The 18,953-nt window shown below is 35.4% G+C and overlaps 1 protein-coding gene across 5 annotated transcripts in view; it reads left to right on the forward strand.

The window, feature by feature from the left end:
• Positions 1-18,953, forward strand: part of PPP1R9A (protein phosphatase 1 regulatory subunit 9A) — a gene marked incomplete at both ends in the record, with an annotated part of 277,895 nt that overhangs the window by 226,624 nt on the left and 32,318 nt on the right. For all 5 annotated transcript variants that reach the window (XM_084230157.1, XM_084230159.1, XM_084230158.1 and 2 more), the window contains 4 exons: positions 4,280-4,333; positions 6,825-7,054; positions 8,884-8,980; positions 9,090-9,261. In XM_084230157.1, coding sequence (XP_084086283.1) covers positions 4,280-4,333; positions 6,825-7,054; positions 8,884-8,980; positions 9,090-9,261 — 553 coding nt within the window. The remainder of the gene's footprint in view (positions 1-4,279; positions 4,334-6,824; positions 7,055-8,883; positions 8,981-9,089; positions 9,262-18,953) is intronic.

The raw sequence follows: 18,953 nt of genomic DNA on the forward strand, positions 1-18,953 counted from the left end.
AGATTTTTTTATCTTTAGTGTCTGATGTTAATAGTCTGACTGCTACTTTTGTTTGTAGCTGCTCTATCTGTATCTACTTTTTTAAAAATTGTACTGTAAATTAAAAAAACATTTTGAAATCTCTATCTTTCAACAGGAAAATTTAGCATTTAAGTTTATTGTTATAATTATTCAAGGTCTAATACATTTAATCTCATTTTATGTTTTATACTTCTTTTATGTTTATTGGTTACTAGGGATTATCTTCATGTTTTTAGAACATATCTCATTTTTCTAAATTTTCAAAATTTAGAGGAAACAATGCCATTTGGATGGACCTTATAAAAGTTTTTTTATATGATCTCGGTTTCTAAAACAAAGTTGTTATTAAAATTTGTTTCATTTTTAAAGACATGCTTTTGGTTAGCTTTATAATACATGTACAGCAAATAGTTACACTCTCAGCTTACTGAATTCCAGCTACTATTTTTATAGTAAAATTCCTAATTTATTAAGATCATCGTGTTTTCTCATTGTATTACACTAGTGTTGCATAATATAAAGGAAAATCTAATGCTAACCTGGCATTTAGATGACTGTATTGTGTTAGCCTTCTACTTTAAAATTTTTCTCACAATTTCTTGGAAGTAAGTGCCCTTTCATTGATTTTTCTTCTTCCAATTAATTTTCCTTGTTTTATGTTTATTAGTGTTTTGTTTTCATTTTAATCTATGAATTTTTTCTTTACCTTTTTTCTGTTTTTCTAGAATCACTTATCTTTGTATTAGCTTATGATTTTCTTTTCTTTTTTGACGGAATAGTGGTGGATGTATTTTATCTTTTTTATTCATTTATCTATTATTTGACACTTGTCTGCATAGCTTGGTTATTGTAAATTGTGCCCTAGTAAGCACAGAAGTACATATATTCCTTCAAATTAATGTTTTTGTATTTGTAGGTTAGATACCTTGGAGTGAAATTGCTTGATTATACAGTAGATCTATTTTTAATATTTTGAGAAACCTTCATACTACTTTTTCATGGGGTCTGGACCAGTCTACATTCCAACAGTATACAGGGTTATCTTTTTTTCCACACCTTTGCCAGCACTTGTTGTTTCTGGTCTTTTGGATATGGACCATTCTCAATGTGAGGTGGTATGTCATTGAAGCTTTGACTCACATTTCTTTGATGATTATTTAATCTATTAATAGTACGTGCATTCATAAGAACAACAGTGTTGGCTTGGACAAAAATTTCTAGACTCTGCAACCATGACCACCATGTCTAGGCTCTTCATTCATAAGTGTCACACCTGTAATATTGGAAGAACCTTTGAATTCTTCCCCTCCAGCCCTTTCACTTTTCATAAAACTAAAACCTAGAACAGCAGCTTGCCAGAGGTCACGGTGAGTGATCTGAGCAAAGAAAATCTAAGGTTCCAATAAGTTTTGTGGCACGTACTTGCTTGCCTTACTGGGAATGAACCACTGAGAAAACAAAATTTGACACTTGCCCGTACTGTTCACTGTAAAATGCCCTTTTGATTTCTTGCTATTCTTCAGATAGAACCAGAAGTGTTCATTTTATTTCAGGTGTAACATTTTGTAGCATTTAACACTTACAACTGAGGAATAGAGTTGGGGTAATATTTGAGTTCTTCACATCATGCTTTCTTAGCCCTAACTTTATAAAGGAATTATTCAATGCCATTCATTATGCAAAAAAAAAAAAATTACATGGGTTGTTTCATTTAATGTAATAAGAAAAGTTATAACCCTTGAGGAACAGCATTTTAAAGGTGAAGAAAGTGAAGGTAAGAGAGATTAACTTATTTTCTGAGGTCACATAGCTAAACTGAATTAAAAACATCTAACTTAACTACTCTTCACATTTCACACATGGTAGAAAGAACAAGAAATTGATCTTCTTGTCAATAACAATTGTAGATACTCCAATATTACCTAGGCACATGGATTTGCTGAATGCTCTAGCATGTTCACACTGAAGTATAAGATCTCTGTGGAAAATAATTCCTCATAGCCCATGTGTCTATAAGGAATGTGTATACATATATCTTTATATTTGTGTATTTATCAACATCTAAAGTCTCAGTAATTTGCTCTTTTTAGTTTGTTACTTCATAGTGGTGAGGGAAATTAGCACTAATATTTCTTAGAAGGAAAAGAGTTATCTTCACAGCATCTTGCACATAGCAGCTCTTTAATAAATGCCTATTTTATTTATCCTTGCTTTCTAAGGAAGATTCAACTGGATCAGGAACTAAAGATCCAGGTTCAGTCTTGGTTTTAATAGTGATTCACTGTGAGAACTAGACCTGGTCGGTTATCTTTTGAGTCTGGTTTTTCATATCTAAATTAAGTCCAGAGTGTGAGGCTCTGTGATTCTGTGATAGTATGCTCACTGTGCGGTCCACACTTTGAGAACCCACTTGAGCTTGAGCATGGCAGGCTGGGTACCTGACATTGTTGGTTCTGGCAGATACATCCAGGTGAGGGGCCTGGGTAAGCACAAACATCATCAGTGAAGTAGAAGAAAGTTACTATGAATTGGGAGCAGCTCTTGCCAGTTGCATTGGTGCTCTGAGAATCTGCTGAAGGCAGGTAAGTTAAGCACATACCACTTGGGCTATGGTGAGAAACCGAGAGAGCCAGGCTTGCCTGTTTGCCAGCCTCATAAAAGAGTAACAGCCACACACAGGTGCTGACTCTCTAGAAACTGTTAGAGCATAGAAGCTGGGAACCAGTGAGGGTGAAGTGAACAAGAGCCACAGGGGCAAGAATACAGATCTGAAGTGGGAAAGTAAGACAAGTGATATGAGTGGAGCAGAATCACATTTAAAAGCTGGAGAACTGAGAGCATCCAGGAAGGAGCATTTTACAAGGAGCTTGAGGGTTGTCGGGCTCTGGGCTTTCATTCATTGGTATCCAACCTGTCTTTGATTCTAAATACTTTCCCTCTTCTTCCTTCAAGAGGGCTAATACCTCTATTAGCTGGGTAAAAAAATTAAGGAAATACCGATTACAAACCAAAGAAAACACTGAAATGTATGAGGTATTGTGATTTCCAAATGTTCTCATTGCTAATTCAAAAATTCCATGATTCTAATCTATCAGTGAATTTACTTTTTCGAAGAAAACATTATACTTATTTGATTACAGTAATACTAGAAGTTTACAGTCCTGAAATCACAAAATCTTAAAATGCTCTGAAATCAATTTTTAAAAAGTAATTTCGTGGCAAACTCATTTGGTGGTAAACCTGAGGAAAATTGACAAGGTGGTATCTGCAGTCTCTGTATGCCACGCTTAGTGGGAATAGTCTTAGGTTTTGTGGCAGAAGTATCCCTGTGTCTGATTCCGTGCAGAGTGCCTCCACAGACTCTGCTGTGGGTAACAGGCAGTTTATAGGAAATGCTTCTTACTATCTTTTCTAAATTTGAATGAATTCTGAATTCCGAAAACATAAACCACAAAGGGCTTCAAAAAACAGACTGTCAACCCATAAATTGTTTTCCTTACGTTTAGATTTATTTATTTATCCCTTTAGGAAATGAACGTTTGCTTCCTCCTCCTTCCCTTACAGAGAAAACAAAGTGGGGGCAGGGGTGAAGCAAAACAATGTAAATGGCGGCTCTCGGGCTGATAAACAGTAGCTGAAGCTCTTTTGGGGTCTGAATGGATACACAACAGGAATCAGTCTTTTGAAGCACAGAAACCTAGAGCTATACCTCTGCCGCAATTAAAAAAAAAAAAAAAAGTCGCAGATTTCGCTATAAAACTGCATCCTCCTCTTTCGCTTTGCTGCATCCAGAGCTGCAAACGGTTTGCTCAGCCCGATGTGCTGTGACCCGCAGACCCATAGCGCCACCTTTCTTCCAGATTGGGAATCCAGTCTTCACATTCGGGCCTCACAAACGGGTCTGGATTGCTTAAGCTGTTCGATCCACAAGACACAGCAAGGAAACAATTCCTTGACACGCAAATCATAAAGAAAGAACTGCAAAGAGGGCAAGAAAATACGTTTTCTTCTCTTCAGTCCCTGAGCAATTAAATTTGCAACCTAACCCGATGTTAGGGACTGTGAGCTCTAAACCTGTGTTTAATTAGTTTGCACCTAATGAGTCATTTTACACACTAGACATTTTAATTTACAACCTGCTGCATTGCAGCACCTTTCTAGGCCTTCTGCGATGTAATAAGGTATTCTTCTAGCTGCTGAGGCTTTAAAAATATAGACACTCTCAGTTCAGATTTTTTTCTTTGTTTTCAATTTTCAGTTGCAAATCAAACACGCAGTTACAGAAGCAGAGATTCAAAAATTGAAGACCAAGGTAAGCACCAATATTTGAATTGTACATTTTAAACTTCAGGTGCTATGAATAAATTCAACCCTTGGACTACAGGATTTGTTCCTGTGCATTTGAAAGAATACAATTGCGAGACCTTCATATCCATTGTTAGAGGCATAGACAAGTCTGCCAGTGAAATCACATTCCTGTAGGTGGTAAATATCACCATACACCGCAATGAAAACAGCACAGCATTTTACAGAAACACATTTACATATTTGCACATATGTGACCAGTTCCCTCTGAGCTTTTCTCCAAAAGTAAATATTTTTTGTGGTTCAAGCATCTGAATTATGATTACTTAAGCACAAGCTATTATATCTGTTTACCTGGATTCACCTTTTTTAGAACAGGTTTTGTCATTTATTTATGTTTAACTTTTTCACCAGAAGCAATGTATTATTTTAATATGGTTCATTAATTATTTTTGATTTAGAAAAAAATTCTGTTATTTTCAAATTTAGTATAATATACCCATATTTGATTTTAAGTGCCGGATGCTACTAGAAACTTTTAAACAAGTTTAGTTCACATTATTCAAATTTGTGGACATACGTACGTAGTTCTTAATGAAAAGGGGTATGTATTTTTAGTTTACTTATGAAATAATACAAGATTCAAAAGGGCATTTTAATTGATAAATTATAAGGGACTTATAAATTCCTAAATTTGTGTCTAGTTTTATCAAATGTGTAATTTCAAAGATTTTAAAATGTCTTCTGAATTACTTTTAAAACAGTACTCTCTTGTTTTTATGGTCTTTTTAAAATTAAGACATAATTCCTTTCCCACCACTAATGATCTGTTTCCCTATTCACATTGAACACTTGTTTTGGTTTTTCCATGTGTTTTAAATGGAGATGAATTAGCAAGGCTATTTTGGTTAAATGGTATTCTCAGCTAATAACTCTGAAACTCTTTAGTCAAAACATGTCTATACATCATTCATGGTGTCAGCCCAGCTCTCTGTATAATAATTTTTGAATTAGTAGGGGCTGGTAAATAAACAACTTGAATACAAAACATTGCTTAATAAAAGATGCAGTAAAAACCTAGTCCCATTTTAAATTGCTATTGTTTCTTGGCATAGAATGCAAGAATAGAAGAGGTAAAAATAAATGTTGATTACAATAGGGGAAAAAGATTCCCATGTGATTTAAACTATTATAACAAAAATGACTTAGACTATCAGCATTTAATTTGGAAAACCCTCTAAATTAGTATTTTATATTTTTCTCATTATTGTATTGGCATATAGTGTCCACAGATCTGCTTACATGGTAAAGTAAGACTCTTTATTATCCATGTTGATAAAGGTATTCCTAACTTGGAATGTTTTTAACTACTTTTTTACTTTGTAATGTTTTAACCAATGGATTTGGTTTCAGATATAAATAAAAACATATGCTTTGTTGAGTTCTGTAGGATTTTGAAATATGCTAGATTTTGAAAATTAATAGCTTATGACTGCATCATTTTGAACTTTAAAGAAGGTATCTGAAATAGATGACACACTATATGAAAGTCAAACAGTTATTGTAAATAAATTATCTCTGATCACTCACCGAAATGATCAGTCTTGAATTTCTTTAGAAATGAGTTTATCTATTCCTTAGAGTCCCTGGTAGCAGACACTGCTGCTTTTTCGTTTCATTGGAATGACTTAAATGAATCTAGCAATAATTTATATTTCTGCTTATACTAGACTTTATAATTTTATGCTAATTTGGATTTTTAAAGCCTTGCAAATTAATGACACTGCAAGCAAAATATGAGCAGACTGTTCACATCAATTGGAATGAAATAGGTAATAATATCAAAAGGGTTAGAAGCAAGTTAAAAATAACTAACATTTTCCGCAATATTACATCTAAGAAGCTATTCCAAGCACACAAAAGTGTTCTATCACAGTTCTGTTTCATAGATGATATAATTGAGTCTTAGAGAACTTCAGTTACTTGTCCGAGGTTTGAAGGCAATGATAGCAGAAGCTGGGAATCCAATTGAAATTGAATGACTCAAATGTTCCTCTTAATCATTAGGCCATGCTGTGCTTCCGCCTCTCTCTCTTTCCCTCCTTGCCACTCCTCCCTCCGGTTTTGGTTTATTTTTTACATATAATTATATATATATTTAAAAAAAAAAACAAAACTAAAACATGTTAAATCTTAGGTAGACTCAGTTAAACTCTAAAACATTTCTTAATAGAATTTCGGACCATGTGATGTGATGGAAAATTCATGGGTTTGGAATCAAATCCTGTTTTATTTATAAGCTGTGTGACCTTGAACAAATCATTTCACTTTTTGAGGCTTTCATATTATGAAAGTAACATAAGTTCTATTCACCTCAAGTTGTTTGATGACTGAGTATATGTATCGATGGCATTTAAGCTAAAACCTGCATAAAAATTGGGGGGCTTTTGCTACAGAAGTACCCAGATTATCTTTGCCTTGATATTTGCTTTGTCCAGCTGCAAGCAGCTGAAAATGAGAAGGTGAGGTGGGAACTAGAAAAAACCCAACTCCAACAGAATATAGAAGAGAATAAAGAAAGAATGTTGAAGTTGGAGAGCTACTGGATTGAGGCTCAAACGTTATGCCACACGGTGAATGAACACCTCAAAGAGACGCAAAGCCAATATCAGGCCTTGGAGAAGAAGTACAACAAGGCAAAGAAACTGATCAAAGATTTTCAACAAAAGTAAGCAACTTCTAAGTGACTAAAGAATAATAGTCTGGGTTTCTAAATGCTTATGTCCAGTAATTTTGTTATCAGATTTATCCCTCTAGGAAGCATATTTAAAGCATAAATAGACATTAAGTTTTGAAGTCACTCTATAATTGTTTCACGAGATTATATTTTGCTTGTTTTACAAATTTTTTGGCAATCAGTTACCTCTTGATTGTGTTTTTTTTAATCATTAATAGTAATTATTAAAACATTTGAACCTCTAACCTTTTTGATGAATCTCTAATTTGGAAGCAAGTCATACAGAAGTGCTAAAGTCGTAGAGTGACTATTGGCCACTGTAGCACACACAAATCAGCGATTGGATTTTTTTTTTTTTGGTATTAACATTTTTGTGTATTTTTTTAAAGATTTATTTATTTATGCATATAAGAACTGGGGTACAGGACAGAGGTGTGGGAGGTGAGCCGATTCACGAGAGACAGAGTGGGGAACAGAACAGGCAGATTGACGGAAATACACTGATGAGGGGAGTAACGGGCGAGTCAGGAGAGGTCTGCTGCGCCATGTGGGTAGCTCCCTGGCTGGGGATCGAACTCATGCTACAGTGGCTGTGGACAGCTTCATAGGTTGAATCTTAACCCCTTGGGTCACCAGGGAGGCTCCCGCGATTGGATTCTTGATCAGGCTACTTCTATCTCTGTTCTTAGAATCAGTAATTGTAGTTTTTCTACTACAGATACAGTAAATATTGATGTACAACAACTCCTGCTCTGCTGCTTTGCCTTTCTTGGATGTTGAGAGAATCACAAGGGTCTCAGTTCATTGCCCTGAGAGGGACCATCACCACACTTTGCTTTTGAATTTCAGTAGCTTTTTCTGAACTAATGCCGCTTTGCTTCCATCTGTTGGATTTTCGTGTAATTTCAGGGAACCAACCAGGGAGCTTTTTACTGCATGTTTTTCATCAGTTACTTCTGATTAGCTAGGTCAATTAAAAAAACAAAACAAAACAAAAACGGGTCAGTTCCTCTTTTGGCCTTCCATACCAAGCTGTAGGAGCTTGACATGGAAGGCATATATGTGAAACTCATATATATGTAAAACTCACCATATCTGTGTTACTTCCTATCTTGGAAAATAATTTTTTAAGTTAAAAGAGATTACTAGAGAAAGCTTGCTGTTAAAAGGGGGAAGATTTTCTTTGTGACTGTAAATTCAGTACATCACTATTTTAACTTTTAACTCCTCTTGCCAAAAATATCATATCTAATTCTATTTATTGCAATAATTTTATAATAAATTTTGTTACAATCTCATGTTGTATTCCAGGCTCTCAAAGTAGATATTTCTTCTCCTTAGATGTATAAGGGACAGCTACCTCTAGTGTAACTGACCCACATCACCACTCTCCACTGTCATTCATAGAAAACAATCTTACTATAATTATCTGGGTTCCACCAGCTTACTAGGTATATGACTTTGCAAATGTGGAATTATACTTACCTGACCTATAATTATCTCCACAAAATTACCCAAGGGTAGGTCATTAGTGCGGTAGCTTCTATCTAAATAAGTACTGGTATCTAAAATAAGCAGCTACGCATGAAAGTCATAATAAGCAGAATAAAAGCTTTGTTCTTTACTTTGTGACCCACTGAAATAGTTTATTTGCTTTCATTACTGTATACCTTTTCTCTCTTTATGATTGAGTCTTGTTTATTTAAATTGCTATCCAGTTATGTGTCTTGTTGTGCAGTTTAGTGTTTCAGATAAGAGTTTTCCTGTGTCCTCAGTTATCATGTGTTTAATACAATCACATATATTATTTTCTTCTTAAGAGAACTTGATTTCATCAAAAGACAGGAAGCAGAAAGAAAGAAAATAGAAGATTTGGAAAAAGCTCATCTTGTAGAAGTTCAAGGCCTGCAAGTGCGGGTGAGTTGTACACTCGAAGTCACTAAAAAGTGGGTAACGTTTTACCTCATGCTTGGAACAGAGAACTGGTTTGGAGTCTCATGAATGTTTCTTTTTTTTTTTTTTCCAGATTAGAGATTTGGAAACTGAGGTGTTCAGGCTTCTGAAGCAGAATGGGACTCAAGTTAACAATAACAATAACATCTTTGAGAGAAGAACATCTCTTGGTGAAGTCTCTAAAGGAGATACCATGGAAAACTTGGATGTCAAGCAAACATCTTGTCAGGATGGCCTAAGTCAAGGTTTGTCTAACTTAACCACAGATGTTATTTTTAATAACTATATCATTTCACTTACATACTTTTAAAGGGATTTGAAAGTTGAAAAATTCTCCCTGCCATGGGAATTAAAAAATGGCTTATTAAAATAAGAACTTGGCATTTAGGTCTTATAAAAAAATAAGTGACTTGATACAAAGAAATAATAAGATTCCAACTTAAGACAAACCAAATACTCTTTTAAACCACCATAAAATTTATGTAATTAACCACCTTAAAATGGTAGCAGTTAATCCTATCTGGAATCGACTGAACTATTTAGGTATTAATGAGTAAAGCTTACAGATTTTAAATCACTAGACTAAAGACCTTTTTTATAACATCAAAAGGTTGGTTATCTGCTCCTACTACTTAGAATGAAATAAGTAAAGAATCGCTATGGAGTTCTGCGCTTTCACCTTAGTGTCCCATATATTCTTCCTGTCCAAGACCAGATAAGACCAAGATACTGGAAACATTTTCTATTGTAAATGGTTGTCTTCTTTCATTACCAACCACAAATCGCTTATTTTTATGTGCATGTACACATACACACAAACACACAATGTATGAATATGGCTAGAATGGCTTAATACCTATAGTATACATACTTATTTTTTTATAACTTTTTCTAAAAGGGAAAAATTAATTTTATTTACTTATACATGAGAACAAAGGAAATGAATCTTACAAATAATCCTTTAGGTCAAATATTTTCTGGCAGTACTCCAAGGGGATTAATGTTGGAATCCTTATAATTGCTTTCCATGACACATAACTACACTATGTAAACTTTTTCTAAATATAATTAACCTCCATTTATAAATCTAACATAGAGAAGATACTTGCATGTATTTAGAAATTAGAAAACGTGTAAGAATTTATTAAAGATAAATGCGCAGGAGGGTATAAAACATTTGATGTAATCTGTTAAGATATCTACCAGGTAGTTCTTGAAGACAGTGAAAATAAAAGAACATTTCTCAGCAGGATTGTCATAATAGGACTGACAACGCACAGGCAGAGATTGGACATGCCATAAACTATGTTCACTAATGAGCTATTTAATTCTTTGATGATCTTTTTCACATATTAAAATGTCTCCAATGAGATTTTTCTGATAAACAAGTGTTTATACCAGATCATTAACTTTTAGAGCTAAACTCTTAGCTATTAAAAATGGAGAGTATTAAATTTATTTTAAATTTTAAATCAAAGCAATATCTAGAGATTTGAGTTCATTCACTAAGTTTATATCATTTTCCTAGATTTTCCCTGAAAATAAAATCTGTAACACTCTTAAGAGGCAGCTTTAAGAGGAGTGTCTAGCACCATTACCACTAACTAAAGAATTGTGTAACTACAGGAGGGTCATTTGCTTTTCTGGGTTGGTCTTACTATAAATAACATAAAAATAGTAATACTTTGTTCCACACCCTAAAGGGTGTTTTGAGGCTATATTAACTATAGTCTATTTGACTAGAGCTTTTATAAATCTGCAGTTTTTATATCTGGAACTGTAAGATTGACTTCTAAAGAAAATGTCAGAAATCCAATCAGTGTAATTTTTTTTCCTTTCTGAATATTTTAATTTTTAAAATTAAATGGAGCTCATAATAGATACATGTTCCTGCTGTGGAATGTACAAAGTGTGGTCAGTAACCAGATGTTTTCCAAAGTTTGATTAATTTTTGATCATTTCTTTCAGTTCAGAAATCTGTATCTTGTCAAACATACAATTAATAGTATTTATTAAATTATATGACTACAGAATATCAACAAACTATGCAATTAGCATGCTGATTTGGATCAAAACCTTACATTTCTTCTGAACCCTTTTTCTATTCTACACCCTCCATTTTGCCACATAATTATCAGTTTCCCTAGCAACACTGTCGATTCACAGTGAGATGCAGAGACTACTAATTCTTACTGAAACCAATTCATGCTTGTGCAGTATAGGTAGAATCAGTCATCTCAGACATTAGTAGCATACATATCAAGCAGTCCTCTTCCAGTTTTGTTGCTGAGGACAGTCAGTGATAAATCTCCTTGAATTTCAATTGCTTGATCATGTAAACTAAAATGGCTTGGTCAGTAGCTAGATAGGAATGCTCTGGAAAGCACTTTTCTAAATTGATCCTTTGCTTCTGTTGCTAGGGAACGCTGAAGTCCTAGAGGTTTAGAAAAGAAAGTAAAGCTTTGGACCAAGCACCGGCCATTTGGCATTTGAAGACTCCTCCTCACTTCCCCCCACCCCACACCTTTTGCTGCAGGAAGGGTATGTTCTGCCCCTAAATGGGGCAGTGCTCTGCCTTCCACCTCCTGTATACGGTGCAGTTCTCAATTACTTTCCAAGTACTGGAGTGTTTTATATGCAGAATGAGTGGTTAAGAAAATTTTTAGGTCTTGAGAAAGTTCAGTGAAGCAAAAAGGATATGGATAGATCAATGAAAAACTATCATGGTATGAAATAGTCAAAAAAAAAAAAAAGAAAGGGAAGAGTGAAGGAGGCAAAAAGAAAGGAGGAGGAAAGGAAGAACACAGACGTGGCCATTTGTGCATGTAGACTCATGTTCTGAGACCGAGCTCCGCAACTGAAGATGGATTAATTATGTGACTCTCAACATTGAATTATTATTATGTGACTCTCAATATAAATTATTATAACACCATTTGCTGAATTTAAAATTTTCCACGGTTAGGAATATATCTGAACACTCTTTACATCGTTCTCTAATCTAAGCTCATTGAAGGACCTCATTAGACTTTCAATAGATTATCTATATAGGTTCATTCTTTACTATGTATTCTAATATGGCTTTCTTATATAAAACAACTGTAGCATTTTTTTTTCCACCAAAAACTTTAACATCTGGAGATGGCTTCTAGCTTGCTTCAGTGTGCTGGTCAAATATTACTCTGTGTTTTACATGTGTTCCATCCAAGATGTGAAAATGGTATTTTGCCATGCAGTCATGTTTCAAATGCCCATTGGTGTTAGCATTTTTAGTAATGCTGGTCCATTACTAGCTTCCTTATATTTACTAGCTTCCTTATATTGACAGCCCTGAAGTGACTAGAAACATCTGTGATTGCCTAGGTACTTAAGTCAGCATTACAATAAAAGCAGAGAATGGACTTGTGAGAGAGCTATGAGTAGGAAAAAGTGTCGTTGTATCATTTTGCCTAGTTTCCCTAGCAAAGTCTCTAAAACAACATGCTGTTCCTGAGCTTTCAGGTATTCTAGAATGTATGGATGATAGTTCTCAGCTTCAAATATTCTAAGGACTTTTGTTAAAAAATGATAACGCACATTCCATAGAGATCCTGAAAGAAAGAATAAGACCAATAGGCACAAGATACATATGAAGGCAGGTTGTGAGTGAGTATTGTACCTTTAGAAGTTAGAAGTAAGCGTAATACCTTTTTAAAACTTATTGAACGCAGACAGCCTAAAGGCACACTAACTCGTGAATGGGAAGGTGGACTAGGTTGGCCCTGTCAAATATATGACAAAGTATATGATGTATGGGGTGACTGAGATCGAGGGTGAGGAAGTGAGGGTTTGGTATGAGATAATTTAATATATAATATAAGCTTTTTAAGAGAAGAGAACAACTTTGAAAAAAAGTTAATAATATTAGAATAGTGTTTTCCTGATTCATAAGCCTTGCGTTAAAGGTAGGGTGATGTGAAGCACCATATGGTATTCTTGGATTGAAAGTAGATTTCGAATGCTAGAAAAAAGAGTTTATACTTAATTCTGTGAGCACTGTGATCCATTAAGAGCTTTGAGGCATACCAGGAGCCTCTGGGGAACTTAAACGGTTTGTAAATAGAGTTCAAAGACCCATGTGAAGTTTCGGTATAGGTATTATTACCAATGCTGCTGCTTTCTAACACTTATCTACTCATCCAATAGGTCATTAGTGCCCAAAGTGAGAACATGAAGGATTACATAAAACATTCTTATTTCTTTTAATTACTTAATTTTTCTTTATTGAGAGCTGAGAAGAAGAAAAAGATTTAAATTACAAAATGGCAGATTTTAGAAATATCTAGAATTTCAGAGTAAATTGAGACCAGATTTAATTACTCAATCCTGGTTGTACTTAAAAATTAGACTATTTCTTGGCTACTTTCAAGGTAATTTAAGAATATCCTGGAAGGAGAAGCATAAGAATATGAAAATAAAACCTTCTTGTTTTCTCTCCTTTCCCCCACTCTTTTTCCACAAAATGATTTGACTGTTGCATTAAGGCCAGATTCCCCAAAAGTAAATTTCTAAGGTAGCAATTTGCACCTGAATCCTGAAGCCAGTGCATTTGATCTCAAACGCAGGTCATGTGAGCTTGTCAGTAGAACCTGACCAACCTGCTAAGATGTTCAAGCTAGCCAGTTCTCTGTTAATCAGTCTTATCCATATGTCTGTTTAACAAGAGTATCTTCTAAAAATAGGCAAGAAATGTATTTAAAATTAAACAATTTCGGGCCGCCCTGCTGGCGTAAGGGGTGAAGACGCCACCTATGAAGCTATCAGCAGCCACTGCACATAAGTTCTATCCCTGGCCAGGAAGCTACCCACAATGCGCAGCAGACCTCTCCCGACTCAGCCAATGCTCCCCTCAACAGTGTATTTCAGTCAATCTGCCTGTTCTGTTCCCCACTCTGTCTCTGGTGAATCCTCTTACCACCCCCACGCCTCTGGCCTATACCCCAGTTCTTATATGCATAAATAAATCTTTAAAAAAATAAATTAAATTAAACAATTTCCCCAATAGGTTTTCAGAAAATAAACTTATAAAGGATATATTTCAAAAGGGCAAAGGGGGAGGGCATCCCTGATGGTGCAAAGTGTTAAGACACAGAACTATGAAGTGTTAAGACACAGAACTATCCACAGGTGACCCACATAGTGCAGCAGACCTTTCCTGTCTCTCCCACTGCTCCCCTCAGCAATGTATTTCAGTACATCTGCCTGTCCTGCTCCCCACTCTGTCTCTGGTGAATCCTCTCAACCCCCCCCCATCTCTGGCCTGCACCCCAGCTCTTTTATGCATAAATAAATAAATCTTTAAAAAAAAATAAAAGGACAGGGGTGGAAATCATCCAAGAATGATCTCAAGATTCAGGATGAATTATGAGTAAATATATATACTGAAAGCTATTAAATATCCTAAGCCAAAATAACAGAAACCAGAAACTTACCTGTGTAAAAAAAATCATGGCTAACTTGTGTCTACGTAAGGAACACAGAGCTGGTTTAAAAGCTCACATAATTCACGTAATTCACACATTAGCTAGCAAAAATAAGAGTATATAATTATCTCAGCGAGGAAGAGAAAATAAACATTTAACAAAGCTGAATACTTACTCATGGTGAAGATTAATTAGACATGCTTTTTAAACTTGATTTTGGGAATCTAACAAAATCTTTTTCAAACATTGTATTAAGTGGTAAAATATTAAAATTAAAAATTCCCTTTAAAATTAAGAAGCTTAATGAAAAAATACAACAGAATTAAGTAAAATATCAAAAGACTCTGACAAGGATATCGTTTAGGAATCTGCTGTTGAAAACTTTAGAAAAACATGGCAAAGTGGAAAAAAGTAGTGATTATCTTGATTCTCTTAACATAAAAATGGACAGAGGAAAAGATAGACATCAGGTGGAATGTGAGGAGAAAATATGGAAAGTACTAGAATGAACAGTTTCACTCATCTTAATCTTGCCTTGGAGGAGACTGACAAATATTTCAATGATATAAAACCTTGGAGAAAGATAGGAGAAACACAATCTGTTGATCCGGGCACTTCCACAATGTAGCACCAAAGCAGCTTCACTGATAGAGATCACATGGATTTTCTACTGGAGGTCCTAGCAAGTACTAGACAAGACAAAGAAATAAAAGATATAGAGTGAGAAAAGTAACCAAAACTATCATTATGTACTGACAATGAGTTGAATACATGAAAAAAAAAAGTCTGTAGACCATTAGAGTTAATATGAGTTTTGCAGAGCAAGTGACTCAGAATCATTATTTACCAGTGAATTCTAACAGAAATGTTAGTTTTTATAAGATGCCATTTACAACAGAAGCAAAAATATAAGGTAGCCAGTAAAAATTTAACAGAAGACATTCAAGGATGACCTATATAAATTGGTGCTGTTATACCAAATTAATCTGTATATTCCATAGAATTTCCAACAGAATTTAAACAAGGCTTTGATTATTTTAAAATAGCTTGCTACCGTGTTATGTATATGAGAAAACAACTTAGGGCCTCCCTGGTGGCGCAAGGGCTTAAGACACAACCTATGAAGCTATCCACAACCTCTGCAGCATGAGTTCGATCCCCAGTGGCCAGGGAGCAACCCACATGGTACAGGAGACCTCTCCTGCCTTGCCCGCTGCTCCCCTCACCTCTGGCCTGTACCCCAGCTCTTGTATGTATAAATAAATAAATCTTTAAAAAAAAAAAAAAAACTTAGCCCAGAATAGTCAAGATACTCCTAAGGAAGAACCTAATGAAAGAACTTGTTCCTTCACATGCTGAGATTCCTTTTTAAGTTATGGTGATTGAAGCAGTATAGTATGGTTTCAGCAACTGACAAGTGTATAAAGTTAAAAAGCAAGCCAAATCTTTCTACTAGGCATACATTTGTGAAGTAACTAGGAGAAAAATGCAAGGGCTACAACTAGAAATGGGGCAGAGAAAGGGCTTCAAAAGTAAGGATTTTGCTTTTAAGCTTGATGGTAGGTTCATGGATGGCTTCCCCCCACATATATTTCTTTTTCTGTATGACTTACACATATGGTATACATTTTTTTACAAATGAAATATTTTATTTTATTTTTTTTATTATTTTTTTTTTAAATAGAGGCATGTTTTATTTATTTATTTATTTGTTTGTTCGTTTGTTTTTGTTTATACATGCTCTGGGTACAGTCAGAAGCGTGGGAGGGTGAGAGAATTCACCAGAGCCAGAGCGGGTAGCAGAACAGGCAGAAGGACCGAAGTACACTGCTGAGGGGAGCAGTGGGTGGCAGGAGAAGTCTGCACGACATGTGGGACCTTCCTCTGGTGGCCGGGGAGAAGCCGGGAATCGAACCGGCGCTGCAGAGGCTGCGGGCAGCTTCGCAACCCAGCGCTCAACCGCTGCGCCACCGGGGAGGCCCAAATGAAATATTTTAAAATAGAAAATTGGGGCCTCCCCGGTGGCGCAGCGGTTGAGCGCTGGGTTGCGAAGCTGCTCCCCGGCCACCGGAGGAGGATCCCACATGGTGCGCAGACCTCTCCTGCCGCCCGCTGCTCCCCTCAGCAGTGTACTTCAGTTCTTCTGCCTGCTCTGCTCCCCGCTCTGGCTCTGGTGAATTCTCTCACCCTCCGGCGCTTCTGACTGTACCCAGTGCATGTATAAACAAAAACAAACAAACAAATATAATAAATAAATAAATAAATAAATAAATAAATAACATGCCTCTATTAAAAAAAAATAAAATAGAAAATTGTAAGTAGCATCATTGAAAAATAAGAGTGAGAAGAACCACAAAAGAATTTTTAGGCTTAAAATCATATTTTCAAAACTAGGTAAGAGAAAAATAATCCAGCCCTAGCCAGATGTTTACATTGAGAAGGATGTTCCTGAGTCACTGGACTCCTTCTAGAAATTTTGTTTTGCTGGGGCTCTATCCATGTCCTTTTGCCTTCTCTGAGCCTCAGTGGTTGTGACTTTTTTCATACCTGTATGTAGGAGGGCAGGCCAGACCCCTACCATCACTTCTGATTTATTTCCTAGTAGTCTGAGAGTATATTAAGCATTCACTTTTAGTATAAGAACCCAGAATTTTAAAATAAGGTTAAAGGCATGATTAAAGCTAGAATTCATTAAAATGAAAGTCATTAAAAGGAAAGTGAATGCTTGCACTACATTATCAGGAGTGTCTTATACAAGAGCATTAGATACAGAGCAATGAGGTCATTATTCCATGCTGTCACATTGTTTAATTCTAAAATGGAGTAAGAGAGAATTCTGCAATAGAGTGAAGCTTTTTTTTTAAATCATGCATACAAATATAATTTCTTGGTAAACTTCCACAATTTTTATTTTTCCTGAAGAAGTTATTTTCAATAACTTTTAATCCCCAATAAATAATTTTGACCATGAAATATTATTTAGCTCCACTAATTAAAGGGTGAACATTCCCAGTAAATCACTATGGGAAATTTTAATGAACAAGCCAAATGAATGAGAAATCAATACTTATTGATTTCAGGCATATCATTAAAGCCAAAAATCTGTCCTCTTAACTCAAAAAGCAAAGCACCTAAATTGCTGTCTAGTTTTGTGCAAGTTTTGCATTTGTCTACAGTGTAAGCCATTGAGACTTGTATTGCCAAATCAACAAGGTAATCAGAAGAGTAGTCAGCTGCAAAATGACAATTATTTGTTCATATTTCTCATGTACCTTCATATATTCATGGAAGTCACCATACCTTCCAGTCTGTATATTAGTACTAGGAGATATCTGAAGTCTTCATAAGAAGTTATTTTGTTAGAAGGAGCTTAAATTTAGCCATTTCCTATCCATTTTAAGTAAACAGGACTACTATATATTTTACTTTGGCTTTTGAATTTTATTTGCTTGCTATAGAATTGTAAGATTAATGGTGATCTTCTGAAAGCAAAGACAGTTTTTAATCCATTATGGGTTATAATTCCCTTCGCGTAAAGCTTGCGTAAATATGCTGTGATTCACCAAGAATTCTAATGCAAGATACTGCCTAGTTAATGTAATGTGAAACTGATTAAAAGAATAGGCTCAGAAGACAGAACAGAGGGGTATAAAAGTAGGAAGAAGATGCTGAAAAGATTGGTTTGTATATGAAGTGCATGCTGTGAGTTCTGTGGTTTTTTTTCAAGGTGACCACAGGTTTATCTACCCACCAAGAGGGAAACACACTCAATCATGGGATCACAGCATCTATAAAATTTAAAATGAGTAATTAACAACTATTTTTGGAATTAGCATCAGGAAATTCTTTTGTATGTGTGGGGGGGGCAGGGAGGGTATTTGAACAGTGTGCCAGCCATATTGTTTAGTAATTACAGCATCAAGATTTAGGGATTTTTTTCTGTTAACGCAGGGCACTTACATCAAGTTATGATCGTATCTCAGTGCATATAAAGTTATGTTCTACCTCAGCACTGTACAATAATTATGTCTGTCCTGGAAGAAACTTTAAAAAAGTTAGAATAAATTACTCCGAGGGCTTTTGAGTACTATACAAAGTCTTCCAGATAGTTATTTTGTTTTTAAAATCAATGTTTGATTTATTCAAGTAACATTTTTAAGGACTGCCAGTCTTTGCAAGTACTTAAATTCTTATGCATATATTACATTATACTTACCAGTACTGTGAACTTTTTTTTAGGATTTATTTATTTATTTATTTATACAAGAACCAGGGTACGGGCCAGATGTTCAGGAGGCTAAGAGGATCCACCAGAGACAGAGCGGGGAATAGAACAGGCAGACTGATGAAATACACTGCTGAGAGGAGCAGCGGGCAAAGCAGGAGAGGTCTGCTCACCATGTGGGACCCTCGCCTGCCGGCTGGGATCGATCCCGTTCTGCAGAGGCTGTGGGCTGCTTCACAGCACGGTGCTT

Source organism: Talpa europaea (assembly GCF_964194135.1).
Source record: "Talpa europaea genome assembly, chromosome: 3".
NCBI classification, from domain to species: domain Eukaryota; kingdom Metazoa; phylum Chordata; class Mammalia; order Eulipotyphla; family Talpidae; genus Talpa; species Talpa europaea.